This window comes from Rhodnius prolixus, unplaced genomic scaffold (assembly GCF_049639745.1).
Source record: "Rhodnius prolixus isolate KJV_2025 unplaced genomic scaffold, Rpr scaffold_15, whole genome shotgun sequence".
In the NCBI taxonomy this organism is placed as follows: Eukaryota; Metazoa; Arthropoda; class Insecta; order Hemiptera; family Reduviidae; genus Rhodnius; species Rhodnius prolixus.
In genome coordinates this window covers 5,442,080-5,466,865 of record NW_027411605.1, presented here as the reverse complement: position 1 = coordinate 5,466,865, position 24,786 = coordinate 5,442,080, and the positions used below count along the sequence as shown (strand labels likewise).

Below are 24,786 nucleotides of genomic sequence, written 5' to 3'. Positions count from 1 at the left end.
CATTTATTGTTAGAATTTGAAATTAATTTACTATCAATCAATCAATTAAATAATTAAATTAATTTAAAAATAAAAAAGCAAAACAAAAATTTTTTGATCAATGGTAGCGACCTAAATATTAATCGATTTTGCTCTAATCGGACGAAACTTTTTGTTTTTAAATGAACTTTCGATTTTCCGCCCGGCGCTCTTTAAAATTTAAAAGTCATCATTTTTTTGTAACACCCTAATGTCCATACTGTCTCATCTTCATCTTCTTTATTCTCTCCTCCATCGTCCTGATATCCTTATAACTCACTTCTACCCTTTCGAGTGTTATTTTGAATGCATCTCCTCCAATGATCCATTTCGACAGCCCTGAATCTTGTGAGTCTCTTCTGAATTGTAGTTACGGTCATATATCACCTTGAACTGTACTCCCTTTTGGAAATGCTATTCATATTAGTTGCCACAATTCCGGATTGCCTTTCTTGCCTGATGATTTCTTCAATCCTTACTAGGCAATCCGGTTTCAAGGCTATAAGCCTACTTCTTCTAGGAGCTTTTTCTAGGCAAATAGTTATCAATTCAATCCCCTCATTCTTCCGCTAAGCTGCTAGATGTCTGCCAAAAATTTTCCCATCAAGAAACTTGAAGGTCTTTCAAATAAAACTATTCATTTTCTAAAGAGAAAATCGTGTATTTTCTTTTACTCTTTTCATTTTGAATCTTTCTTTCATAGAATTTGGTAAATTCATTAATTAAGGAAAATAAAACTTTTCTTTAGCGAGTAAAGCTCCTTTTTCTTTCCATTCATTTTCTATTGATTACCTCCCACTTGGATATCTTTCTGCAATGGAGACTGTAAAGTGATTTATTGATTCATTTGGATCTACTAGAATGGAATGAAAGAAAAGCAGCCCCCTTTTTTGGGTGATCGTGGGGGATGAGGGGTGAGGAGGGGAGCTTTAAGTTGGTGGAAAGATGGAAAACTCGCATAAAGTTCAGAGCTTAATTCACCATAGAAGCTTAAGTTCCGAACAGTTTCTTGTGAATCAGTCAAAGCTCTTCCCCCAGTCCTCCTTCCCTCACCGCCCCTTTCTTACTTTTCAACACTCACTTTATGTACTTAACATTTCTTCTACTTTGGACTTAGCACTTGGGACAAATAACAACGCGGTTTTTTTAAGTTTGTTTTTTATGGGATTTCAAAGAGTTTAGAGTTCTTATGTTCATGTTTTTATTTATATACTTCTGTTAAGGAATAAACAGGATCGCCTTTGCGTTTCGCATGTACGCCTGTCTGCACGTGCGAGTTAGTGTGAAGGTAGAATAATCTCAAAGCCGGATAAGTCGCCCATAAATCAATCACTTGGCTTCCGCTTATTGAACCTCCTGCAACCAGGAAATGTGGGTTTTGTTTGTTTCTCTCTCTCTCTCTCTCTCTCTCAGAAATGCTCCAATGAATTTTCTTAAACTTGGCATTCTTATTGCGCATGCGTTTTGTATCTTCGAATGTTCGAAGCTTGCAGATTTGGGCAACATATTTTAGAATTTCTTGCTGCTGCTAACAAGTTGTAACACAGTAAGTGAAGGTCGAAAACTCGCTTAATTTGCCTCTGATCATGATCATGGATCATGGATGATTTCATCCATGGATAAAAGTTCGATACCAGGGACAAAATAAACATGGGTGCAATGACGGATACAATTCTTTGAGAGGGAAGATGTTCGGCTAACCTCTAGATCAGCGGTTCCCAACCTGGGGTACGCAAAAAAAAAAAGTAATTATTGCGGAAGATATAAAAATTATACAGATATATTATTAATGAGAAAAAAATTATGTTATAATAAATGATTCCTACAACTTAATTACAAAATTATTATAATAAAACTGAATAACATATAAATTGACAAGAATTAAGCACTCATTCGATACTGCAGTATTTTTTCGATACCAATATAATATCGAATGATTCGATACCGATATTCAGATTGTTTTGCTGTTAATTTAAAGATACAATACGTAAAATCAAGATTACGATTATTTATTTTTTTTATTTATATATATATGTTAGGGATGCACACTAAGGAAATAATCAGGTAAAGGGGTACACTAATGATAAAAGATTGGGAACCGCTGCTCTAAAGTGCTATTTGTGTACATTAACAGGCTCGAACACTGTTATAATAACTTAATGAACACAAAATCTCTAATTGGAATTTCAATTTATAAATAATTTGAGAAGTGCAACAATTCATATCGATTTTTTCGTTCCTGGGCTGCGCGGCACCACTTCCGGTGGAATCTTCAAGGTACATTGATTTCCTTTTTTTGGAGGAGCTGTAACGTCACGTTTCCTGTAACATCCACATTTTATTTTAGTGAATAAATTATATAAAGATTGAAAGAAATATTTCAGAAATTGCGGAAAGAGAAAGTTATTTTTATTCGATATCGATTTCTGACCGGAAATAACCGGTTTTTGGGGACCCTTAAGGCCCAAGAAAGGGATTTTTATCTTCTTATTTATTTATTTTAAATGGTCTCTCGTGAAGTGACAGCGAAAAACTTGCAGTTAGCTATAGGACAATTAATACTTCCTGGGAATTTCCCATTAAGGGCATTTCTAGGAAAGTAACTTCCGCCCAAAGTTTGGCCATTTCAGTGTAACACGTGTGACCCTACAGAATTTCTAATACATTTTGGGATAATTACTAAACCAGGATGATCCACGTTTTACAGGATGTCTGAATTTTTTTTTTTTTGGTTTTTCTCACATTTTGAGATTTTTCACGAAAAATTGGTCCGTCTATTTCCCCCCCTCCAAAAAAAAAAAAAAAAAACATCGTGGATTCATTGCATAATATAAACTCTTTATCGTTATCATCTGTCAATTAATTTTAACTGACAGTTTTTTGTGTGTGAAAAGATGACTTTTTTTTTTAGACATGCCTCTAATGTATAATTTCTGTTGTAATATACAGTTTTACAAAAACGTAGGTAAGAATTAAATTGAACAATAAAAAGCTGTTTTGATTCTAAGAATTTCTGAAGTTTTTGAGTATTTTAAGAATGTTTTTAACAGCGTTCACAGGATTTTTTTTCTTATTTTTTCCAGTTGGCATGACGATGACGCTGAATCCGAACGGTGTTGGAGTAAAAGCTGAATCAGTGCGATCAGTTGGCGATGCAGGAAGCTCGGCTGGAAAACAGGCCAGATCTCCTCAGTCGTAAATCTTAGTCTCTCAGTCTCTCGACAAAGGATACAATAAAAAATACAAACACTAAAATTAAATAGTTTTTTTTTTTTTTTGTATTGTTATTATTATAATCACCATCACGTATAATAATCTATTAACAATGAAAAAAAAAAGTAATAAAACGAACTCACATTATAATAAATAAAATAATATTATTTGTTAAAACTAAAAATAATTCTATGGTAAATTATATTCAAAATAATAATTATAATACGCACAAATACATAAAAAAAGAAAAATATGAGGAATAAATAAACTCCTTCAATTAATTGCTTTGATTAATTTTTATCCATGTTATTTTTCAAAAAAAAAACAATACATAATACAAAAGAACTACAAAAAAAATTAAAATAATTAATTACAAAAAATAATTACAAAAAATAATTAATTAGAAAAATAATTAATTACAAAAAATAATTAGTTACAAAAAATAATTAATTACACAAGATAATTAATTGACTGCAAACGCCTTTATTATATTGTATGTGTTTTTAATTTTCTCAGAGATTATTTAATAAATGAAAAACCATAAAATAAAATAAAAAAAATAATGAAAAAGCAGAATTAATAAATGAGAAAATTGATGAAAGATATGGTGGTCCAAGAGAAGAAATTTAAAATACAAAATTTCGGGATATACCCTAATTAACAAAAAAAAAAAAAAAATCCTGCAAATAATGGGGAATTCAAAATGTATACAAAACCACAAATGATTTTAATAATTAGCCCAGAAATTAACCTTATTGTAGATTTCTTTTCAATTTAGATAACTGACAATGAAAGAGTCTTTAATACAGAGAAAACTTTTTTCATTAAGTTTTTTTTCTCCCTAATTAATAAAAGAAAGGGAAGGATGTTCTTTTATACCCCGTCAAAAAGAAGAAGAAGAAGAAAAAAACAGGATTCCTTCATTTCTGGGAAGGAAAAGGATAATAGAGAGAAATAATAATGCCTCAAGTCAATCAATAGTGTTCTTCATTTTGTTTTCGGCCGACTGAGGATTTCCGCCTTCTTAATTAATTTAACGGTCAAAGGGGGTGGGACCAAACTTTGAGGGGAGGGTCTTATATTTGAATCTGGATCTTAGGGGGTTATGGGGTAAACCAATCAGGCATCTAGGTGAACTGGTCATTGAAGGAGTATCCCTGAAATTTATAGTGAAAAACCCCCATTGTTCCCAATAGGGAGAATGATTCATGCACAGAACTACATTCAAGGCTCTTGGCTATTTTGATTGCTTGATGAAGCAATTAGGGCATGTAAGTGAATCAGGATGCTGAGCTTGTTCTAGTTAGAACAGTCGGTATGGTGATGCAGTGGGCCCTTAAAATATCTTGGAAAGAAATGTTCAAATAAAAACACCCCTAATCTTTCCTGGGAAGATCAAGGAAGATGCGGTCAGAAATTTTACCACTTCTTGGAACGCCGCCATCTCATCCCATCCTTCCAAAATTCCCTTCGAAAATATTCTGAAGCAAGGTTTTACCCAAATTAGATTAGATTAGACTAGGGTGGCCTTGAAGGCCTACGCCATTGCGACCCCTTTGGATCTATTGTGGGCTCCCACTACTCTAGAGCTCGCCCTCCAGACCCGACCGTTTAATCAGACTCTTAATTCTGGAGTGCGTCTCCCTGGGTAAAGCTCCAGGCCTTGGTTTTTCCTCCTCCGTGGAGTAAACATCCTTAGCCACACGAGCCCCTCACACTATTGTTTTAAGGATGTTTTAATGGCACACGACAACCCCCCAGGACTATAATACAAAAGTGGAGGCATGATCTCTCTTTTGGCCACAGCCAGACAGATGTTTTCTTAATTTGTATCACCATCACCTTCATACTCTGATCGATATTTCAATCGAGTTTATGCAGATCATTTTAAAAAATAACTGTAGATAGATAGATAGATTAGACTAGGGCGGGCCTCAAGGCCTACGCCACTGCGCCCCCCCCTTTGGATCTATTGTGGGCTCCCACTATTCTAGAGCTCGCCCTCCAGACTCTTAATTCTGGAGAGCGACTCCCTGGGTAAAGCTCTCACAGGCCTTGGTTTTTCCTCCCCCGAGAAGTAACATCCTTAGCCATACGAGCCCCCCCCACACTGACACAACACATTGCAGTGCCCGTTTCCTCCTCTTCCTGACCAGAACCTATAGAGGCTATCTTCTGCTATCATGTGTTTTCTGAGCCTGCAGTGGCCCAGTTAATAGGCCTACAATTTTATCCTTCTAGCCCCACAATTTTATCCGGCCTTGGACGGATTTTACCCAAATTAAAGAGGATTATACATATAAGGCTCTGGTTAGCAGGTTACCAGGTTACCAGGCTCATTGGGAAAGCCCTAGATAGGGATTCTGTATTCTGGTATCTTCATCTCCGAGTCTCCCTCCCCCTATCATCCTATTCAATCATCTTGTTTTGACTTGAGGTAATTTTCAACTCCGTTTTCAACACCAACTTCTTTAGATAGAGGTCATTCTTAAAGGAGCTATTGAAGAGAAACCCTCCCTGAAAAACTAATTGAAAAATGATAATTTAAAAAAGAAAAGAAAAACATTTCACAGAAAATGAAACTCTAAAGTGGAAAAACAAAAAAAAAGCAAAAAAGTATAATTATATTGCTAAAAAAAGCACAAGTCATGACTAATCTAAAAGTGTGATACAGAAACGACCAAAATATAATAATACTAGTTCGTTAATATTATTATTTTTGATTATTTATTCTTTATAGATTTTATTTATTTGTTTATTTTTCATAGGAAATGGACAGTCTTTTATAATAAGCTATTTTTAATAAAATAATAATGAATAAACAAATTGATATAATTAATAATTATAGGGGCGAGTAGAAAATGAAAATACCAGCTGATTCAATTATAACAAAAATGGAAGGTTACAATTTTGTAGACAAAGAGAGAAATAAAACAAACAGAGCAAGAAAATAAATTAATAAATGTATCATTAATTTAGACAAACAAATAGTTAATAAAAAATCAAACTAAATAAAAATTCAAAACTAAAATAAAATAATAATAAATTGTATGGCACCTTTAAGAGTTATTTTTTAAAAAACAAAAGTAAAAATAGCACAATTTAATTAATTGAGACATCATTTATTGTGAATTCATTAAATAGGTCACATTAAGTATTTATGATTTCCTAAAAAACCGCTGGTGTTGTATTAAATATACAAAATTTACTGCCCAAAAAAAATTATTATTTTAATTACAATTTTTTCAAATATTAAATGTTAATCTAGAAATTGAGCTTTACTCTGTAATCTAGAGAGGAGACTAACATACAGATTGTGCTGCTTCATATAGTCTTTTTTCTTTTTTATAAGCAGTCATTACGGTTGAAAGAGTCCAGCAACTCTTAAAAAGATTTGATGAACCAAAATGGACGCGACCTTTACAAACTGATCTTAAACTTCTAAACACTGTGAACTGTAGACAGTCCCACTTAACAAATTGTTGACATCAAAAAAAAAACTGGCGTCAGATACAACGGAAATCCTGAATGGGCAACAAATCATTCGGCAACAGCTAATAATGATAGTTACGTATAATATCTCCCACCTAGTTTTTCTTTAAAAAGGAGATCACACGTTTGGTCTCGAAACGTGGTCTCTTTTTTGAGCAAGAACATCTCAAATGAAATCAACTGCAAAGCTTCACCAAAACAAGAAGAGAGCTTCCGATTAAAAAAAAAAAGCCAAACTTTAAAGTCGTGCTTTGGTTAGCGGACAGCTTAGTAAAGGAAGCAACAGAATCACTAACACACACGCACAAATTTCTCTAATTGAACACCTAAAATCTGTGGGGTTACGTTCAGTTTAAAGTTTTATACACTCCTTTCTCAATTAAATACGATATTTCCTTTAAAGGCCTAATTATATTTAAATCAGTTGTAACACCTGCCTTTTTTGCGTTGAACCTTCCGGTTTCTTGAATTTTTTGGCAATGAATTACGCGTATATAATACAACACCATGTTTTTCTATACTTTATATATTTTTTTAAAATAATTATTTTCTTTAAATTAATTTTTATTAATTTATAAAAAAAAAATAAAATTACTAAAAAATTATAAAAATAAAATTTATTAAAATCAAAAATACGATGTAAAAAGAAATTAATAAATTTTTAAATTAATAAATATTAAATAAATTAAATAAATAAAGCGCTTTGCACTCCCCTGGCCACCCCCTACCAATCATCCCTATGTACAAAAAATTACAAAAAAAAAAAAATCTCGTGATTCACTTTTTACTACACTCTCTTATTATATTTGTGTTTTGTACTTTTATCTACAAAAAAAATTATATATATATATATATATAAATACATAAATTTATAAAATGTATAAAGATGACAAATTTGTTTACATACCTAGCTGTTAAAAAGAAAAATTAAAAAATTCTATATCATGATTAAAAAAGGAAAAAAAAAACAAATACACAAAGTTACATAAAATTATGTAATAATGTAAATTTTATTAATTACAAGAGAATTAATTTAATACGTTATAGTGTTAAAGAACAAAAAAATTAATAATTTTAATAAATTTATATACAAAAAAGTCTTGAAATTTAAAAAGGACGTTGAGTAAATTAGTGTAACTTTTTATTGTTCTTTTATAATTTTTTTGTTTAATCAGCTGATTTGGATAATTAATATATTAGTTTATATATTTTTTTTAAACAGCTGATTTGGGTAATAAATATATTATTTTCTCTGATAATTTATTTCACAATTATTTTTTAAATTTTTTATTTAAATTTTTGTTTTTGTTTTTTTTGTAACTGTAGTATGTGAGTTAAGTAATGCAGTTTGCTAAAGTGCGCTTCTGTTAATTCATTATGCAATAACTGCATTCCTCTTGTAATTAGTTGAACAGTTATTTTACTAGAATTACTAGAAGATAAAGTTTTGGCGTCTTGATTGGATGGACAGTTTATCTTGATTGTGTTCTTGATGGGTTCAGTAATTTGGCTTTAGGTTTACTACTTATTCATTCTTGTTATGTCCTTCGATTCGTTTTCCGAAATTGTGGGAGATTTAGCTCCAAGTACCTGTGCTTGGGCAGTTAGAAGATTTCATGCTATACTATCATCGTTCAAGGAGTACAAGACTTTCATCCCTACTAAGGGAAAAAATGTAGTTTTCTTTAATAGAAAATGAATACATTTTACTTGGGATAAGGTTACCACTACTATTGGCGCTACAGCCCCATTACTAGGCCTTGGCCTCCTCAATCCCCTTCCGCCAGTCCTCCCTATCCATTGCAGCTACCTTCCAATTCCTCACTCCTAGCAGGTCTCTGGCATCCACGCCTACCCCATAATTCCATCTCAATTCACTCTCCTGACACACTATGTACATCTTCTTGCTGAAGCCGTTTGGCTGTTTCTTTCTTCTTCTCCAAATCGTGCCCTCTTTAATAGGGCCAAAAATTCGTCGAAGAACTTTTCTCTCGGTACACTTGCAGCATCCATTTATCTTTTTTTTTTTTTTTTTTTTAAATTACCCAAGCTCCGAAGTCATATGTTAATACAGGTTACTGGGATAAGGTTACAAATAAATGTGAGTCTGAAACCTTTTTAATACAGTAGAACGTAAATTCCCACTTAAAGGGACTAAATCCCATTATTGCTAGGAGAACATTAGATTTAAAGATGGAGCCGTGCCCTGATTTCCAAGCCTTGTCACCAAAAAGTGGTTTTCTAGATCATCTTATGGAATACTCATTATCCTAAATGTCCAGACCAGTTGTTTCCTCTCTGGATTTCCATAGTTCCAGGGTCAATTAGCTGTAAAACAACAGATTGGAGACAGGAGACAGTTTCCACTACTTCTTCCACACAGGACATGGGAATTTCCGCCTGCTATGAGAGTAACCCCCCCTGAGGATGTATTAACCCTAACCTATATTAAAGGGCTAAGATTAGATTTTCTTGAAGTTTGGACGGTGTCAAGGTACCGCCGCAATTGGTTGCAAAGGTACTTACAGAAAGGGAAGCACTTGGCTTTCTAGTGGATTCCGGCACATTGTGGATTACCATGGAAGGAGCAGGCCGATAACCTTGCGAAGCAGGGAAGTCAATGTGATCAGCATTGACGCAATGTGTTTCGCATCGGCTTGAAGAGTACATAGCCACATAAAGGGGAAAGTACACACGGAATTCAGGAGCATGGCCGCTGGATAGCAGTGGGTAACGCTGCTGGAAGACAAGATACCGGCCTCCCAAGAGCTACAGGGCAGCACACCTGCAAGCACACATCCACAAGATAGGTATTAGGGACTCACCGATTTGCCCACTGTGCAATGACGGCTAGTAATGATTTTTAACCATTTGAACGAGTGCCTGGCATGACCACTATGAATGAAAGATATTGGGCTGCCAGACAGAAAATGGCTTAACGCCTTTCCGCGGGACGAGGGGAAGGTACCGCAGCAGTCAGTTGATTGGATGAGATGGTCAGTAGATGTCTGCCATCTGCTTTGAGCCCTTCTCCTTCTCATGTCATGGAATGTTGCATGCTGATCATAATGCAACTCAAAAACCTCTGGGAAGTCTTAAAAAAGAAGTTGGAAGATTCGTTGAAAGATCCGCTAGCTCTTAACCCGTTGAGTAGGTCAAATTTCAGAACAGAGTCAGCCTAGTGGAGACCCAACGAACGCCTAAAAGCATGCTGATACTAGTTTCCGCTACCGTTTCATGACGTCATTATAGCCACTTCCAGCCTTAAAAAAAAAACACCACCCGGAAGTCAAAATCAATTTTATAAATTTACCAAATCAGTTTTACAATCAAGCACTGTATCACTTAACCACAGAACTACTTCATTTACTTAATTTTGTATTTATTTTAATGATAATTTTAATTATTAATGGGAATGACTTTGGTAATTCCGATTGGCTTTAACATAATGTACTGTAAAAATAAATTAATAAAATCAATACAAAATAATTAATTTAAATTAATAAAGTTTAATAAATATATATAAAAAAAGAAATAACGAAAAAGAAGAAGAAATTTCCAATATACAGTTTGTATTAAAAAAGTTTTACAGTACAGCCTTATTGTTGATGTCTATATTAATAAAGGAGAAAATAAAGTAAAGCACATGTTAAAATAAAGTATTTATTTTTTAATGGAATGCGTAAAAAAGAAGAAGAAAAATAGCAAATAATTTCCTAAATAGAAAAATGTAATTATTGCAAGATTTAACTTTTCTTTTTTCTTTTAAATTTTTCTTTTTCATTCTAATTTATTGCTTAATTATAATTTTTGAAGCAAAATTTATTGTAAAGAACAAGAAAAAACAAAAACAAGAATAAGAAAACGAAAATATATAATAGAATTTTAAGAAACGATTACAAAAGAAATGTTCACACAATATATATATATTTTAAATATGCAATTTTATTCTTTTCTTTCTCGCCACCATCTCTCTTTGTCCTCTAATTGCGAAGCTCGAGAAGGCGATTTCCTTTTTCCCCCTGAATTCCCTAACATTCTTCTTCCTTTATGGGATAGAAAAGATTTCCCTGATTGTAACATGCAATAAAACAAATTGAATTAAGGCGCCACGGTAGCCGAGCGGTTAAGAGGCGAGACCCGCAAAGCTAAGATGTATTGCGGTACTAGTCTATATTCCCAATGGTTAATATGAGAAATTTATAGTTAAGTATGTTAGGCGATTAGAGGCTAAACCCGCAAAGCTAAGATGTATTGCGGTACTAGTCTATATTCCCAATGGTTAATATGAGAAATTTACAGTAAAGTATGTTAGGCGGTTATAGACTAGACCCGCAAAGCTAAGATGTATCGCGGTACTAGTCTATATTCCCTATGGTTAATATGAGAAATTTGTAGTAATGTATGTTAGGCGGTTATAGACTAGACCCGCAAAGCTAAGATGTATCGCGGTACTAGTCTATATTCCCTATGGTTAATATGAGAAATTTGTAGTAATGTATGTTAGGCGGTTATAGACTAGACCCGCAAAGCTAAGATGTATTGCGGTACTAGTATATATTCCCAATGGTTAATATGAGAAATTTGTAGTAATGTATGTTAGGCGGTTATAGGCTAGACCCGCAATGCTGAGATGTATTGTTGGTTTAGTGGGTTCGATTCTTCTGGTCCAGGCCTTGGATTTTATTTAAAGGATAATAAAAGAAATTTACAGTAAAGTATGTTTGCTAGTCGCCTCCGTCCACGACACCGAATTGGTAGTTGGATTTAAAGCCCGCCTGAAAAATTAGGCAATTACTTTACTTTACTTACTTTAACAACTTGAATTAAAACATAAAAAGAAAAAAGAAAATATATGTTTTACAAAAATTAGAATTTAGCTAATTTTATCCGACTTAACACGCCTGTTTTTCTTTTCACTTAATTTTCCTGGCTGGTTTTGGATTTTAATCCTTCGTCAGAGGTTTGGGAATTATCAGTTTAGTGCAGAGATTTTTATTTTCTTAAAGATGCTGTTCAAAAAAAAAAAAAAAAAAAATTGAATTCAGGATCTCTTTTTAAGGGTGTGTAGGAGCGGAATGGATCTGGAATTTTTTACAAACCAAGGACTAAGGTAAAACTATAAAGTCCTTTGGGCAACATTACCAACAACTTCCAGGATGTCTCCATGCTAGACCCAACATTAGATATTACATTTAGGAGTTTATTTTCCCGTCAAAGTTGGCGTGGACTACGTATAATAAATTATTATTTAGAAATTAATTACTATGACAAGTAGTTATTTGTTTGTTAATAACTGTATTTAATTTGGGCTCTTGAATTCTTCTGCAGCAAAAAGTTCATAATTTAAACAAAATTTGCAAGTACTTTTGTTTGTCAAAAAGTAATAGAAAGTAGAAAAATGAAAAATACATAGCTTCCATTTTTATTACGGGCTAAACTGGGCGTGGTGTAATATACATGGGAAGGTAGGCGTGGTTTAGTTCTCGCACAGTACTCGCTTCTGATTGGCTCGTTACTTTTCACCCTTCTATTCGTCATTGTGAATGGCCAATTCTTTATCAGTCAATATTTCTATGAAAAATAAAAGTTTCTCCGTAGGTATTTAATGACGTATCAAAATACGTATTGTAATAATAAAAAAAGTCTCAATAAAAACGTAAATAAATAAAAGATTTTTCTTGCTTAATGCCTTGTTTTCTATTCTAATAATGTAAGGTTAAACAGGAAATTGGGAATAATTGGATATTTTCTTGGGAAGTAGATAAAAGAAAATTGTGGGAAAATTTCACCTATTTAAAGAAAATTGTTGGAACCGTTTTCCGAGAAAATCCCCAAATACCAAAAAAAAAAATCATTAAAGTGATACTTCCGCCTGATCAATTTTTAACAAACATCTTGTGGCATCCTTTAGTGGTGCCGAAGTAGAAATATTTCCACGATTGTTCGTTTTGTGTCACGATGCGCACAAATAGAAAACTTAATGGAAAAAATTTGTATGTATCTAATTTGTTTTTACTGGTAAACAAAGAGATAGTAAAATAGTTACAAGGTTCTCTTAAACCATCGATCTGCCAATAGGGTGTGACTGGTTATGAAGACTGCATGCCAGTACTATCTAGCGGAGCTTCAGCTAACTAAAATGCATTATCTTCAATCAATCTTCTAAACTGCTCAATTTTTTAGTTATAATAACTGTTGTAAGTCGCGTGGACAACTTAATAGTTTGGTAATAATAATAACTAATTCATTTACATAAATTGTAAACGCACAAATGGAGGAAATTATAGAAAATAATTAAACGATAATGGTAGAAACCTCTCATGCATATTGAGGGTATCGACTAAGTGTAAAACTAGTTTGAACATGTGCCCCCTTTTTTTGACGTGAATACGTCTTTAAATTTGAATCATATGGTGGCAATCCAAAAAACCTAATGATAACAAAATCGGGGGATACAGTTTGGCATTATAGTTTCGAATCTATCGTCTACATCCAAAATTAAATTAGACCACTGGATAGCTAAAGGATCAAAGAATTCATTACGATAAGCGAGGATTGTGACGCATCGCGCGCGGTGGAGGGAGAAGCGCCGCCATTTTGAGATCATTTTGCTGAGATACGAGATTTGCAATGATTATAACTTTTGACTCAGAGAAGCTACAATGTTCGTTTAAGTTTTAATCGTCAGCTGTCGCTACAATCTATCGATTGCATATAAAACATTAGTGTAAAATAGTGACAGTGAATATAATAAGGTGTTAAAATAAAAAAAAATATTATCAAAAATATATAATGTCGGCCTATACGCGTCGAAAAGCCAAAACCAAATACAGAGATCGTATACGGTTGGAAAGGGCTTCTCAAGAACAATCGAATGGTAATAATAAAACACCATATGACCGAGTCAAGCCATGCCGGGAACGTAAAAGAATGAATGCGGCCGAGCGGATCAACGACGGTGTCAGTACATCTGCAGCGGGGGCGGTTGAAATTATGCAAGTAGATGATGAAATCGCTTCTACCTCGACAACGGACTGTATAGGCATAGACTGTGTTCAATTGTCGATTTGTTTCCTTGATTTCATCCTAAATAAATAAATAAAAATATTTTATATAAAAAATATAACCGGTTACTTAAACGTATTCACGTACAACACACGGCCGTGTCCATGACGTAGCCACACGTTAATTTTTTTTTTAAGCTAAGCTCCTGTCCAGTATATTTTCATTTTATCCTGATTATTTTGAAAGAATCGTAGAGTGCCGATTATATTATAAGCTAAAAGCTATACCCAAAAATTTTATCAAAATTTTGTAAATTTTTATAGTATACATTTTCCAGCATACCGGTGAACATTTTACACCAGTTTGAGAACAGATGTTCCTAGATATTGTGTAAAAAAAAAAAAAATGAGTAGAAGTTAAATCGTCCAAGTGATTTCTCGACCAGCTGTTCAAGATACCTACTACCAAAAAAACCCACATCTTCTGCTATCTAGCGGTTTTCTGCAAAACTAAATTTCCTTATTTTTTAAAAGAGGTATTTTTATTTTCTATATTCGGTTTCTGGGGTTAAATTTGAAAAATAAAATTCATATTACCGGAACAAATTCAATGTACATCTCAAAGAACATTTTTTTTTTAAATATTTAGTTAATTATTGTTCACAGAACTTAGGATTTTGGTTGGTGCAAAATTAGGTAAATAAAATTTATTTGTTAAATCTTTTACTGTTTATTACAAAATAAAGATCAGTGTATATATTAAAATTAAATAAATACATATATATTTATTTATTTATTTTCCTTTTTTTAAAAAAAATAAAGTTAACAAATCAAAGTCAGGCATTTTTAGTTAACTTTTTTTATTCGACTAGCGAATCTATTAACATTAATTTTTTCACATTATTATTAATTTAAACTTCCTTTATTTCTTCGATTAATCCATCGATTTTTTTCTTTTTTGCTTTAGTTTTTTTTTTTCTCGCTTAAAAATAGAAATTTCAGATTTTGCTTTTTTAGTTTTTAGAAGCTCAGGTACACGCCTGTTGTTCATACTTCAGACACATGCCAATATTCTGTTCTGGATCTTCTTCTTTTGTGCCAGGTCCAAATTTTACTTTTATTGTAAATGGTTTTACGCTACCTGGAAATTTACATTAAATTACATAGATTTAACAAGATATTAAAATTAGTTAGCTACTACATAATATTCTTCTTATCTTCTCTAACGACTTGACTTAAATTCTTAGTGTTGCAAGTCAAATCTTTGAATGGAAGATTTTTAAAGAAAACAAAGCGAAATACAGCGTTACCTACAACTCTTTCATCAAAAATCCATATCGTTATTACATAGATAGTTCTGGTTTTTCGATCGTTGTCGATTGATGATTTTTTGGGGGAATATTGAGGTGCGGTCATGTAAATTTAAACACAAATTTTGTTTCTTCATATTCAACTTTCTTCAGGGTATTGTAAAAATTTGTGGAGTTTAATGTTAAGAAGCAACATCATCATAAACTGTTGTAATATAACTTTTCACCCCCTAGATGAATAACGAAGACTTACTTTCAATCCGACATGGTCCTTCGCTAGCTGAACAGAACGTGTTGCCGCAATGCAGAAGATCACAGAGACCGGCGCTGCCACCGCTGGGCTGGAAAACGGAAATAAGTTCTAAACTGTTAGCAATGTGAAGAAGAAGAATTTCTGGATGAAAGCTTGGAAGTAAGCAAAACACTTACCGCAATGAAGTCTTCAGTATCGCAGGGCATGACGATGCTATCATCACAGAGCAGTCTGTCATCCTGGACATTCGAAGCTTCAACAGCACCGTCTCCAGAGCCTGCTTCATCTGGAGAGAGTAGAGAAAAGAAATGGTTAGTGAGATGCTTATATGTCTGGGCTCTTGCAACTGGGTTTTTCTACCAGATCGAACTCGAATACTTCTCAGAAGACGCACACTCTTCATCGTAGTACCCAAGCAACGGAAGTTAAAGATTATTTTAACCTATAAAATGCAAGAGAAAGATGTCGATTGTCACTCTATAGTGAATTATTTCACTTCATAATTTGTACTGTGAGACCAATCACATTGCAATAGCACAGGTGAGATGGGACCAATATATCCGGGTTCAGAACGGAAGTTGAAAGTTTCCAGGAAATGTAATTACGTAATAGCGGAAAGAGAAAAATCAGGTGAGTTTCATGTAGTCTTATCAATACACTCAGGTATCACCTAAAAACAAACAATTACCTGCGCTTGGAAGTGGAGGCCCAATTTTAAATGAATTTTCATCGCACGGCTCGTAAACAATGGAGCACATTTCTGCAAATTAATAAATAGTTTTTATGACGCAATAAAAATAAATAAATCAAAGTAAAAAAACAATTTTTAGCTAAAACTAACTCTCTTCTTGACGTATGCAAATGTTATAATCCTGATTGGCTAGATGTCGTCCATTTACTGCATAGTTCAAAGTCTGAATTATTCCTGCAAAATCCTGCACTTATTTTAATTTTCTACTGAAAACTTTATTAGTGCAATTTAAATTGATTTATTACAAAGAAATAATTAATTATAAATGTTTGGATTTAGAATTTTACTTAAGACTGTCTTTCTCTCTTTGTATTCTTCAGAATACAGTGAATTCTATTCCAAATTGTAGAGAAAAATTAGCTCTTTAACTAGTAGAAATTGCAATGTTCGAGTGATAACAGTTAAGGAGATATAGAAGGTTAGAATTTGTGAAATTTTCAAAACCCTTCAAATTTCAAACCAGTTCAATTAGGGCAATTTCATTTTTTGGACAAAATATCTTTAACCAATTAAGTGTATTTGACGTGTATACTCTATTATCCTCTATTACGGTGCGTTCGACGTGTATACTCGTTGTGAAGAAATATAAAATTGCCATTAACTATAAAAACTCGAAATTTTAATAATAAGAATATTATTTGGTGGGGATGTTTCCTTTATCTTACCAGTAGAACTGCCAAGTATTATATACGGAGGGGGTTGGTGGGAGCCAGCCAAATGATAAGTGGTTGGTACATGTTTGGTCTCCGCATTAGAGATTGGGGAATTAGGCACACAAATAGAAGCTCTCAATCCTTGGTGCAATGCCCGTTTTTACCTCTTAGATAGAGGTTCAGACCTCACAGTACGAGCATGATTTCATTCAGCACAGAATTCAAAGCTCTTTTCTTCCTTGTAAAAGCTCTTGCGTCTCTGGTTAACTAGGCGCAATGCATACGTGAAGCGGTGCAAGATTTTTTGAATGAGCACAGATTGCTTCTCAGTAATCTCAAGCCCCAGAGAGATTGCAGAAAAATTCGCTTGCAGTGACTGTTACGACTATAGTAAACTTTTGGTTGTTTTGCCCTGCGTTCGACGTCGTGTATACACGTCATTGTCTGATTTTAATTCCGCATACTGTGGTGGTGGTGGTGGGTTAAAAATAAATTCCACGCTGGAACTGGTTAAGAAAAGTGGTTGTATTTGTCAAAATAAAACCCTGAAATTACATCATCTGAAGACGAAGATGAATAATAAGCGAAATAATGTTTCTAGGTCACATTCTCCGGCCAACAACAGCATCATTAGGCACTCTGAGATGATATTAGCCTAAATTAAGGTGGGGAGGGTTCCGTACGTGAAGCTATGCTAATCTAGGTTCAATAATCATTTCTTAATAATGGGCGCAGGTCCAAGTGAGCATCTAGTTCAGAAATAAGTTTATCCGAGAGATTACCTCCATTTCAGTTTGGAGGAAGCGGAGAGGAGCGAGGGAACTTAAAGAATCCGGAACAGACCAATCAAAACAAAATCAACTCCAACACACTTCATTGAACTCATTCTGTCTCTTGATTTTTACCTGTCCCACCGGTGTAGTACTGGTGACAGCCGGCAGGGGCTCTGCTGTTGAACTCTATCTGTGTCACCTGTAAACGTGTGAAAGTAATTCTTTGAAATTGCCTTGAGTACAACGGATAAATCACATTTTATATTTAATACTCTCACGACTTCCTTCTTCTTCAACTCTGCCATTATTACAGAAGAGTTTTAGACAAAAGCGGTGGCACTTACAGAATCTTATTTGTGCTCAGGTTATCCCCACAGTCTTGGATAATATCATTGATTTACACGGAAGTACAGTGTGGTAAAAAGAATTTGACTTCAAATAACGTCTCATACTAAACTTGCTTATCAAACTAAACTGATGAAACAATTCTCTGATGATCCAAAAAATGGATAAGAAACTCACCTTTATCTCCCAAATTCGATAAATATTCGAGTTGGACATATTCAATGAAATCGTGATTGGCTCCTTAATATTTTCCACATCAAAGTATACTGCAACAGATAGATCGTATTAAAAAAGGAAGGATATGAAGTTAGAAAGTTAAAACAGTGTTGACGCAACAGAATCCAACTACTAACAGTGTTGTCCAGTATTCTGACCACAGAGATTCACATCTTTTGATCTGCCGCCTGTCATACGAAATGTGTCTGAATCACAGATACCGGTACGGCGATTTGGTTGGCCCTGATTAAAAAAAAACAAAAAAATTATCAGCTGATTTCTTTGTAAACAATACGAATGGATTAGATTTGTCATATAAGGAATGAGAATCACGCATATTTGGAAGATTTAAGGCTTTCCATTTTCCTGAAACCCTGTTCAAATTCAACATGGAATCAGAAGTTACGTGACAAATATACAAGTTAATGCTGGATGTGTTGAGCTCTTTTGTTATATATTTGACCTGGAATTTTGAGGGAATGGATCGGCGTGATAATTTTTAACCCAGTTTCCGGTATTGGTCTTGGCAGAGCTTGTTTACGTCGAAGGTAAAACTGCTTTTTATTGTGATCTATTCTACAGACTTTCCAAGAATAATCTCCGAAAGAAGGATCAGGAAAGAAATCTTCTAAAAATGGAGGCAGCAAGCTTTGTCTCCAAGCAATCGGATTAAGTTATAAAGAGGTTCCCAGTAGTTGACAGGTTTTCTTATATGGCTTTCATGATTCGAAGGACATCTTAGTAAAACTTAATGGCTCTCCCATATTCTTTAAGGTAGAATACGAGGTGAACTAAACCATTCTTGATAGACTTTTAGTATTCTGAAGAGCTTTAGAGGAATAGGCTCTTAAAAAGTATAAAAGAAGGAAATATTCTACGTAGATCCTTGCTGAAATCCAAGATTTCAGGAACATAGACTTGGTAAATACGTTGAAAAAAATTATTCTGATTCTGTTACCTAGACATTCTGTTCCCTAGACATTCTGTTCCATAGACATTCTGTTCCATAGACATTCTGTTCCCTAGACATTCTGTTCCCTAGACATTCTGTTCCATAGACATTCTGTTCCATAGACATTCTGTTCCATAGACATTCTGTTCCATAGACATTCTGTTCCCTATACATTCTGTTCCCTATACATTCTGTTCCATAGAAATTCTGTTCTCCAAACATTCTGTTCCCTAGACATTCTGTTCCCTAGACATTCTGTTCCCTAGACATTCTGTTCCCTAAGCATTTTTGTACCCTAGACATTCTGTTCCCTAGACATTCTATTCCCTAGACATTCTGTTCCCTAGACACAAACAAAACTGCTTGTCTTCCAAAACAAAAAAATAAAAAGAATACTCACCACATTGAAGTGTAAGAAATCCACTCTAATCTGTGTAACATCCGGTGCCATCTTTTTCACTTTGATTGAACACTCTTTAGACTCGGTGGTAAGACCTGGGAATCCAGGGTTTACAAAGTAGCTGATGTTGTTCTCTACTTCAGCGCCACAGCTTACCGCAACTGAAAGAGAGAGAGAGAGAAAAAAGGTTTCTTATATTCACTTCCGGTTTTCAATAAAAATATTGTTCACGTGGGATTGAGTTTTTTAAGAATCAGTTCAGATTGGGAGTCTGATTCAAATGTAATGAATCCAAAAGCGGATTTTACTGAAGAAAAAAAGGAAAAAATATCTAAGCCTTTTAAATGGTTCTCGTTAATAATCGATAGTATCAAAACAAGTACCAGCTGAACTGTTATTCGTTTACATATCACAGATCATAACAAAGACGTAATTAATCTAACTTGCGGCTCTCTTTACAAATTTAGTTCAGCAATTAGATCTATAGTTTAGATAGGATTGTGTTTGAACAATAATAAAAAATGAAGCTTTGAAGAAAATGTTTTAAAACAAAGTATAAATAATCAGCAGGGAATATCCCTAATTACCCGAGGGATTCCCCGGGAGTTAGTGTGAGTCATCAGTAGTACGACCTTAGATATAGTTTGTGCTATAGAAATCATAATGTGGGGAGATTTTTATACGTTTCATATTTTTACATATTTCATTGTTTACATATTTTAGGTTTTAGTTCCGGAAGTACACACTTACAAATTTTTCGTTAATCAAAATGTTATTTCCGGTGTAAACTCAAAGTTTAAGAATCTGCTCTTTTTTTTGAGAAAGCGACTCAAGAGGAAGTGGTTCAAAGAAGGTTCAAAGGGCGAGCACAAAAAAGGTTCAAATCATTCAGAATTACTAATACTAGTAGTCAAAATAAACATAATTTACTACCACTTACAGACACAGCAGACACCAAATCCTAGGGCACAAGGCCCCTGTGAGTCACCCTTCTGAATGCGGCATTCGTAGGCGTTCAGACAGACTCCTGTAAACATTCACAGATCCTAAACTTTATTAAGGGTATTGTAATTATTGTACACACATACTTAAACGCCAATCTATGGGCACCATTTTCATGATTTCAATCGATCAAATATCGTGATGTCCACTAATCAACAGATACTATAGCTCGACCATAACAGGTATTATTTAATAAGTAAACATTTAAATAAATTAGCGTTGAATTTTGCGGTTATTATGCTCTGGCTGCACATAGGATTTAAACTTCTATTTTACTTTAAAGTATACATTTACTTACATACTTATACACGCCAATATAAAGTAGCATACGTATTCCAAATCAATACATTCACACTGTGCTCATTAAAATCTCAGTTTCGTGATGACACCCAATCAAAATTTACACTTTTATCTTTCTGTGATTTTTAGTTTAGATATATATTTTTTGATCACGAAAACAGACACCACAAATCCTTAACACCATTTATTCGCCGAATTATCGCCATAAAACAAAAGCATCAAAAGGAGATTCTGTCCGAAAGAGAGAGAGGAGATTTGCAACGGATTTTGTGGCCATTAACAGACACCTTCCTATGAGACAACTGCTCCGTCTTCAGGGTAATAAAATAACTAAACATACCTTTGCGTCGTCCATCGCTCGCCGAGCATTCCTCGCTCACCGGAATAGGAAAGAAGTTCAACACTGAAATCAATTCAAAAATCAATCAACAAATTTTTAGTTTTTCCACTTACAATCAGCTGTTTTTAATATTTAAATCAATAAATAAATGCAGCTACCATATTTATTAGTTTTGTAACCTTCAATCAGCTGATTTTAATTTTTTTTAATTAAAACAAATTAAAAAAATTTGTTGACTCGCTCTAACGACTTTCCCTAATTTAGATATTTTAGCTACAAATTTAACACTTCTTTCAAATATGTATAGAATAAAAAAATCGTAAGTTATACTCGAATGAAATGAATCCTTTAGAGAAAAACTTAGGCATTACTCTCACCCAGAAGGCGCCTTCTGTAAGCGAGCGGTTATAGGCTAGACCCGCAATGCTAAGATGTATTGCGGTACTAGTCTATATTCCCAATGTTTAATATGAGAAATTTATAGTAAAGTATGTTAGGCGGTTATAGGCTAGACCAGCAAAGCTAAGATGTATTGCGGTACTAGTCTATATTCCCAATGGATAATATGAGAAATTTACAGTAAAGTATGTTTGCTGGTCGCCTCCGTCCACGACACTTAATTGGCAGTTGGACGTAAAGCTCTCCTGAAAAAGTAGGCGATTACTTTACTTTACTCTCACCCACAATGCCGCCTTTAATCGATGTCGCAGGGAAAATTATTTCAAATACAAGTTGTAGACGACGAGGGAAATCTATATATATAGAAAATCGTTGGGGGTCATTTTTTGAGAAAACCTCCAAAAAGTAAATAATTGTTTTTCTTTTTCTTTTAAATGATTTAAGGTGCGTCAACATCTTGGAGGTTATTGGTGCTCGGAACTTTTTTTTTTCCAGCGCACTGCCGGCCTCTAGACCTGTGTTCTCTCGTTACAGATAACACTGAGCCGTAAGAAAAAAAAAAAAGCTCCTAGAAAGAGAAAATCTTAGAGGGGAGGCCAGCAGTTGGATTCAATACCCAGGATCTCGGCGTGGGACTCCAATACGCTAAACGCATAGCTAATCTCTTCCACAAAAGTATTTGTTCAGGGAAACGGTGCTTCCGTTTCTTCAGGTATTTTATACGCTAAATTGCCGTCAGGTCACCTGGTGAAGTCCCATCACAACTAAGTACAATGTTTCCGTTTTCTGCGATCTTTTGAGTTAAGAATAATATTTTGTTCACTCACAAATTGTTGTCTGAAAAGCTCTTTTTTTTTTTATGTAAAAACAGGTATTTCCGGGAAAATTGGAAATCTCCTTTAGTCGTAATAATTTCCTTACAAGTAAAAGAAAGTTAGTAAAATAAAAATAAAACAAAGCCATTCTGACCTCTGGCGGAACGTTGCAACAAGCTGTAAGGTGCGTTCAAGAGCGCAGCTGGCCATACTGCTGCAGAACTCCGAGGAACACTGAAACTTGCTAGAAGAAGAAGAGAAACCAGTAACCAGGAGGATGGCACGCTGAGGTGCATGTTGATAACCGGGGGCACCACTTTAGGTACACCGCACTGTCTGTCAGTCCAAATCACCTGCCTGTCAGAGAGGATATCATCAACTAGCGAGGACTTGATTACTAGCTGGAGTGACTGTTACTGTCAATGAACGACCCACTTTTTATCAGTTTGCAGTGTATAGAGTGTCGCCAGCTGGGGGACTGTTGGCGAAACATCTTCAGCGCTCCTACTAGAACGGTCCTGAGGGGGGAAGAACTGCTGTGTATCCCACTCTGGCAATGATGACTCTCCCAAACAGAAAGGAGTTGGAACTTTATAAAAATAGCAAATAAACCGGCATACAAAGAAAAAAATAAATAAATAAAAATAAAATAAAGGTATATAGACACCCACCTACTAGTTTACTAGTCCGGTCGTTCGGTCAGGAACCGTTATGGCAACCGCAGCAAGGAACGTCGAACTAGCGAACTAGACGGAGACAGCGTTAGCGTGTGAGTGAGAGCCACATCTGGGGGCCGGCCACCGTGCCAAATCTTCAAACCTGTACAAACAAGTCCAGTGACGTCACACAACGCCTTGTTGAGTGTGTCGACCTTGAGACTGTACTCACCGAGGAGTGGAAGATCTAATGCATTTTATTGCACTTATAAGTGCATACTTTGATTAAACACACCAAAAAAAGCATAAATTTCTGGTGCAAACTAAATAAAAAACACCTAAAACCATCCCACTTCCGGTACTTCCTTCTTTCCGAAAATCCTTGCAGTAATGTGTCACTTCCGCTAGGTGTTTTTTTTTTTAATAATACTCTGCGAACATCCAAATTATCTGCGATTTACCATTTTCTGGGATACATTGTTCATTTTTTTAAAAAACACTTTTATGGGATCCCAAAAAACCTTTATTTCCCATAAAAAAAAAATCAATCATCATGAAACTAGAAAAACAGAGAACTTTCCACGTAACTTTCCCGAGAAAAATTATTTAAATTTTACTTACACATTTTCCAAGTGTTTGTATATAAATTAACCGTTTAACACGTCAAACCACAAATCTCTATTACGGTGCTTTCGACGTGTAATACTCGTTGTGAAAAAATATAAAATTGCCATTAACTATAAAAACTCGAAATTTTAATAAAATACAATAAGAATATTATTTGGTGGGATGTTTCCCTTTATCTTACCCAATAGAACTGCTGTGGGAGTCAGCCAAATGATAAGTGGTTTGTACAAGTTTGGTCTTCGCATTAGAGATTGAGGAATTACGCACACAAATAGAAGCTCTCAACCACCTTGTGCAATGCCCGTTTTTTTTACCTCTTAGGGTACGTTCACAACGGAGCTGTGAGCATAGATGATAGCGGAGATGATAGCAGTGATGCATCAGCGCTTATAGAATAACCTAGTACATTCTTATGTGAGCGTGCACAACGAAGCTGCGACTAGTGACTCATACGCGCTGCTATAAACGAGCATAGATGATAGAATTGAATTTTTCATTTTTCTGCTAGCTGAACTCCAGTATCGGAGCTTCAAAATGGACGTCGAAAAATTATTTAGTGCTGTCTTTACTCATTATTTTTGGTTATTATTTTATTATTTACTTTTAAACAATATTTTGTTTTTTAAATCGTGCTTACATTTATTTTCATGTGTATTTATTTGTTTTTTCTCAATAAAATCATTACTTACCTAAGAGTAATCACTAGTTTTTCTTCTATGGTTATAGGATTTCCATGACAATTTTTCCAACGTTTTCTTAATTTTGACCTTATTTTTTCTAAAATATAGTCGAATGTGGGTGAACCCATCCTCACATGTTCAAAAAAAACGATCCGGATAATTTCTAAGTTCCTTATATAAATGGTGAAATTCGCCCAAAGTACTTCGTTTTTTATTTATGGGATGTACATGATATTTTCTAAAGCGTTTTTTCTTTAAAATATATCTTTTTGTTGCTGCTGAACATAAAAACTCTTCTTCACTTCTCGGACATGTTGCATGTATCACAGCTCTGTTGTGCACACTAATCAGCGATTATATTTTACTCTTATCAGTTATCATCTCTGCTATCATCTATACTCACAGCTCCGTTGTAAACGTACCCTAAGATACGAGATTCAGACCTCACACAGTACGAGCTTGATTTCATTTTGCACGAGAATTCAAAAAGCACTTTTCTTCCTTGTAAAAAAAAAAAGAAGCTCTTGCTTCCCCTAGTTAACTAGGAGCAATAGCATACGTGAAGCGGTGCAAAGATTTTTTGA

At 34.3% G+C, this 24,786-nt stretch overlaps 2 protein-coding genes across 5 annotated transcripts in view; one reads left to right on the top strand and one right to left on the bottom strand.

The window, feature by feature from the left end:
* The window catches only part of LOC141455001 (potassium voltage-gated channel protein Shaw-like), a 281,269-nt gene extending 271,458 nt beyond the window's left edge, over positions 1-9,811 (top strand). For both annotated transcript variants that reach the window (XM_074129792.1, XM_074129791.1), the window contains one exon: positions 3,102-9,811. Coding sequence is in view for 1 of the 2 variants with exons in the window: in XM_074129791.1 (XP_073985892.1) it covers positions 3,102-3,217 (116 nt within the window). In the remaining variant the exon portion in view is untranslated. The remainder of the gene's footprint in view (positions 1-3,101) is intronic.
* Positions 9,812-14,080: 4,269 nt separating this feature from the next.
* On the bottom strand, positions 14,081-23,146 carry LOC141455002 (uncharacterized). 3 transcript variants are annotated; one of them, XM_074129793.1, is made up of 13 exons: positions 22,911-23,146; positions 22,394-22,828; positions 21,026-21,088; positions 20,324-20,410; positions 19,384-19,544; positions 18,169-18,274; positions 17,993-18,081; positions 17,603-17,669; positions 16,135-16,218; positions 15,982-16,053; positions 15,470-15,579; positions 15,294-15,381; positions 14,081-14,871 (listed from the first exon to the last, which is right to left on the bottom strand). In XM_074129793.1, exons 2-13 carry the CDS (start codon positions 22,533-22,535, stop codon positions 14,759-14,761), a joined length of 1,182 nt encoding a protein of 393 aa, XP_073985894.1. In that variant the 5' UTR covers positions 22,536-22,828; positions 22,911-23,146; the 3' UTR covers positions 14,081-14,758. The 3 variants fall into 3 exon arrangements, with proteins under 3 accessions (XP_073985894.1, XP_073985896.1, XP_073985895.1); XM_074129795.1 differs by having other exon boundaries at positions 22,394-22,802; XM_074129794.1 differs by having other exon boundaries at positions 22,394-23,146.
* Positions 23,147-24,786: the final 1,640 nt, after the last annotated feature.

Bases quoted from the DNA above. Each gene is read 5' to 3' on its own strand.
- LOC141455002 (XM_074129794.1), bottom strand. From the start codon at position 22,535: ATGCACCTCAGCGTGCCATCCTCCTGGTTACTGGTTTCTCTTCTTCTT. The intron at 15,580-15,981 runs GTAATTGTTTGT...TACTCTCTCCAG, and splicing joins GCCTCCACTTCCAAGCGCAG to ATGAAGCAGGCTCTGGAGAC. The intron at 14,872-15,293 runs GTAAGTCTTCGT...GTAAATTTCCAG, and splicing joins AGGACCATGTCGGATTGAAA to GTAGCGTAAAACCATTTACA.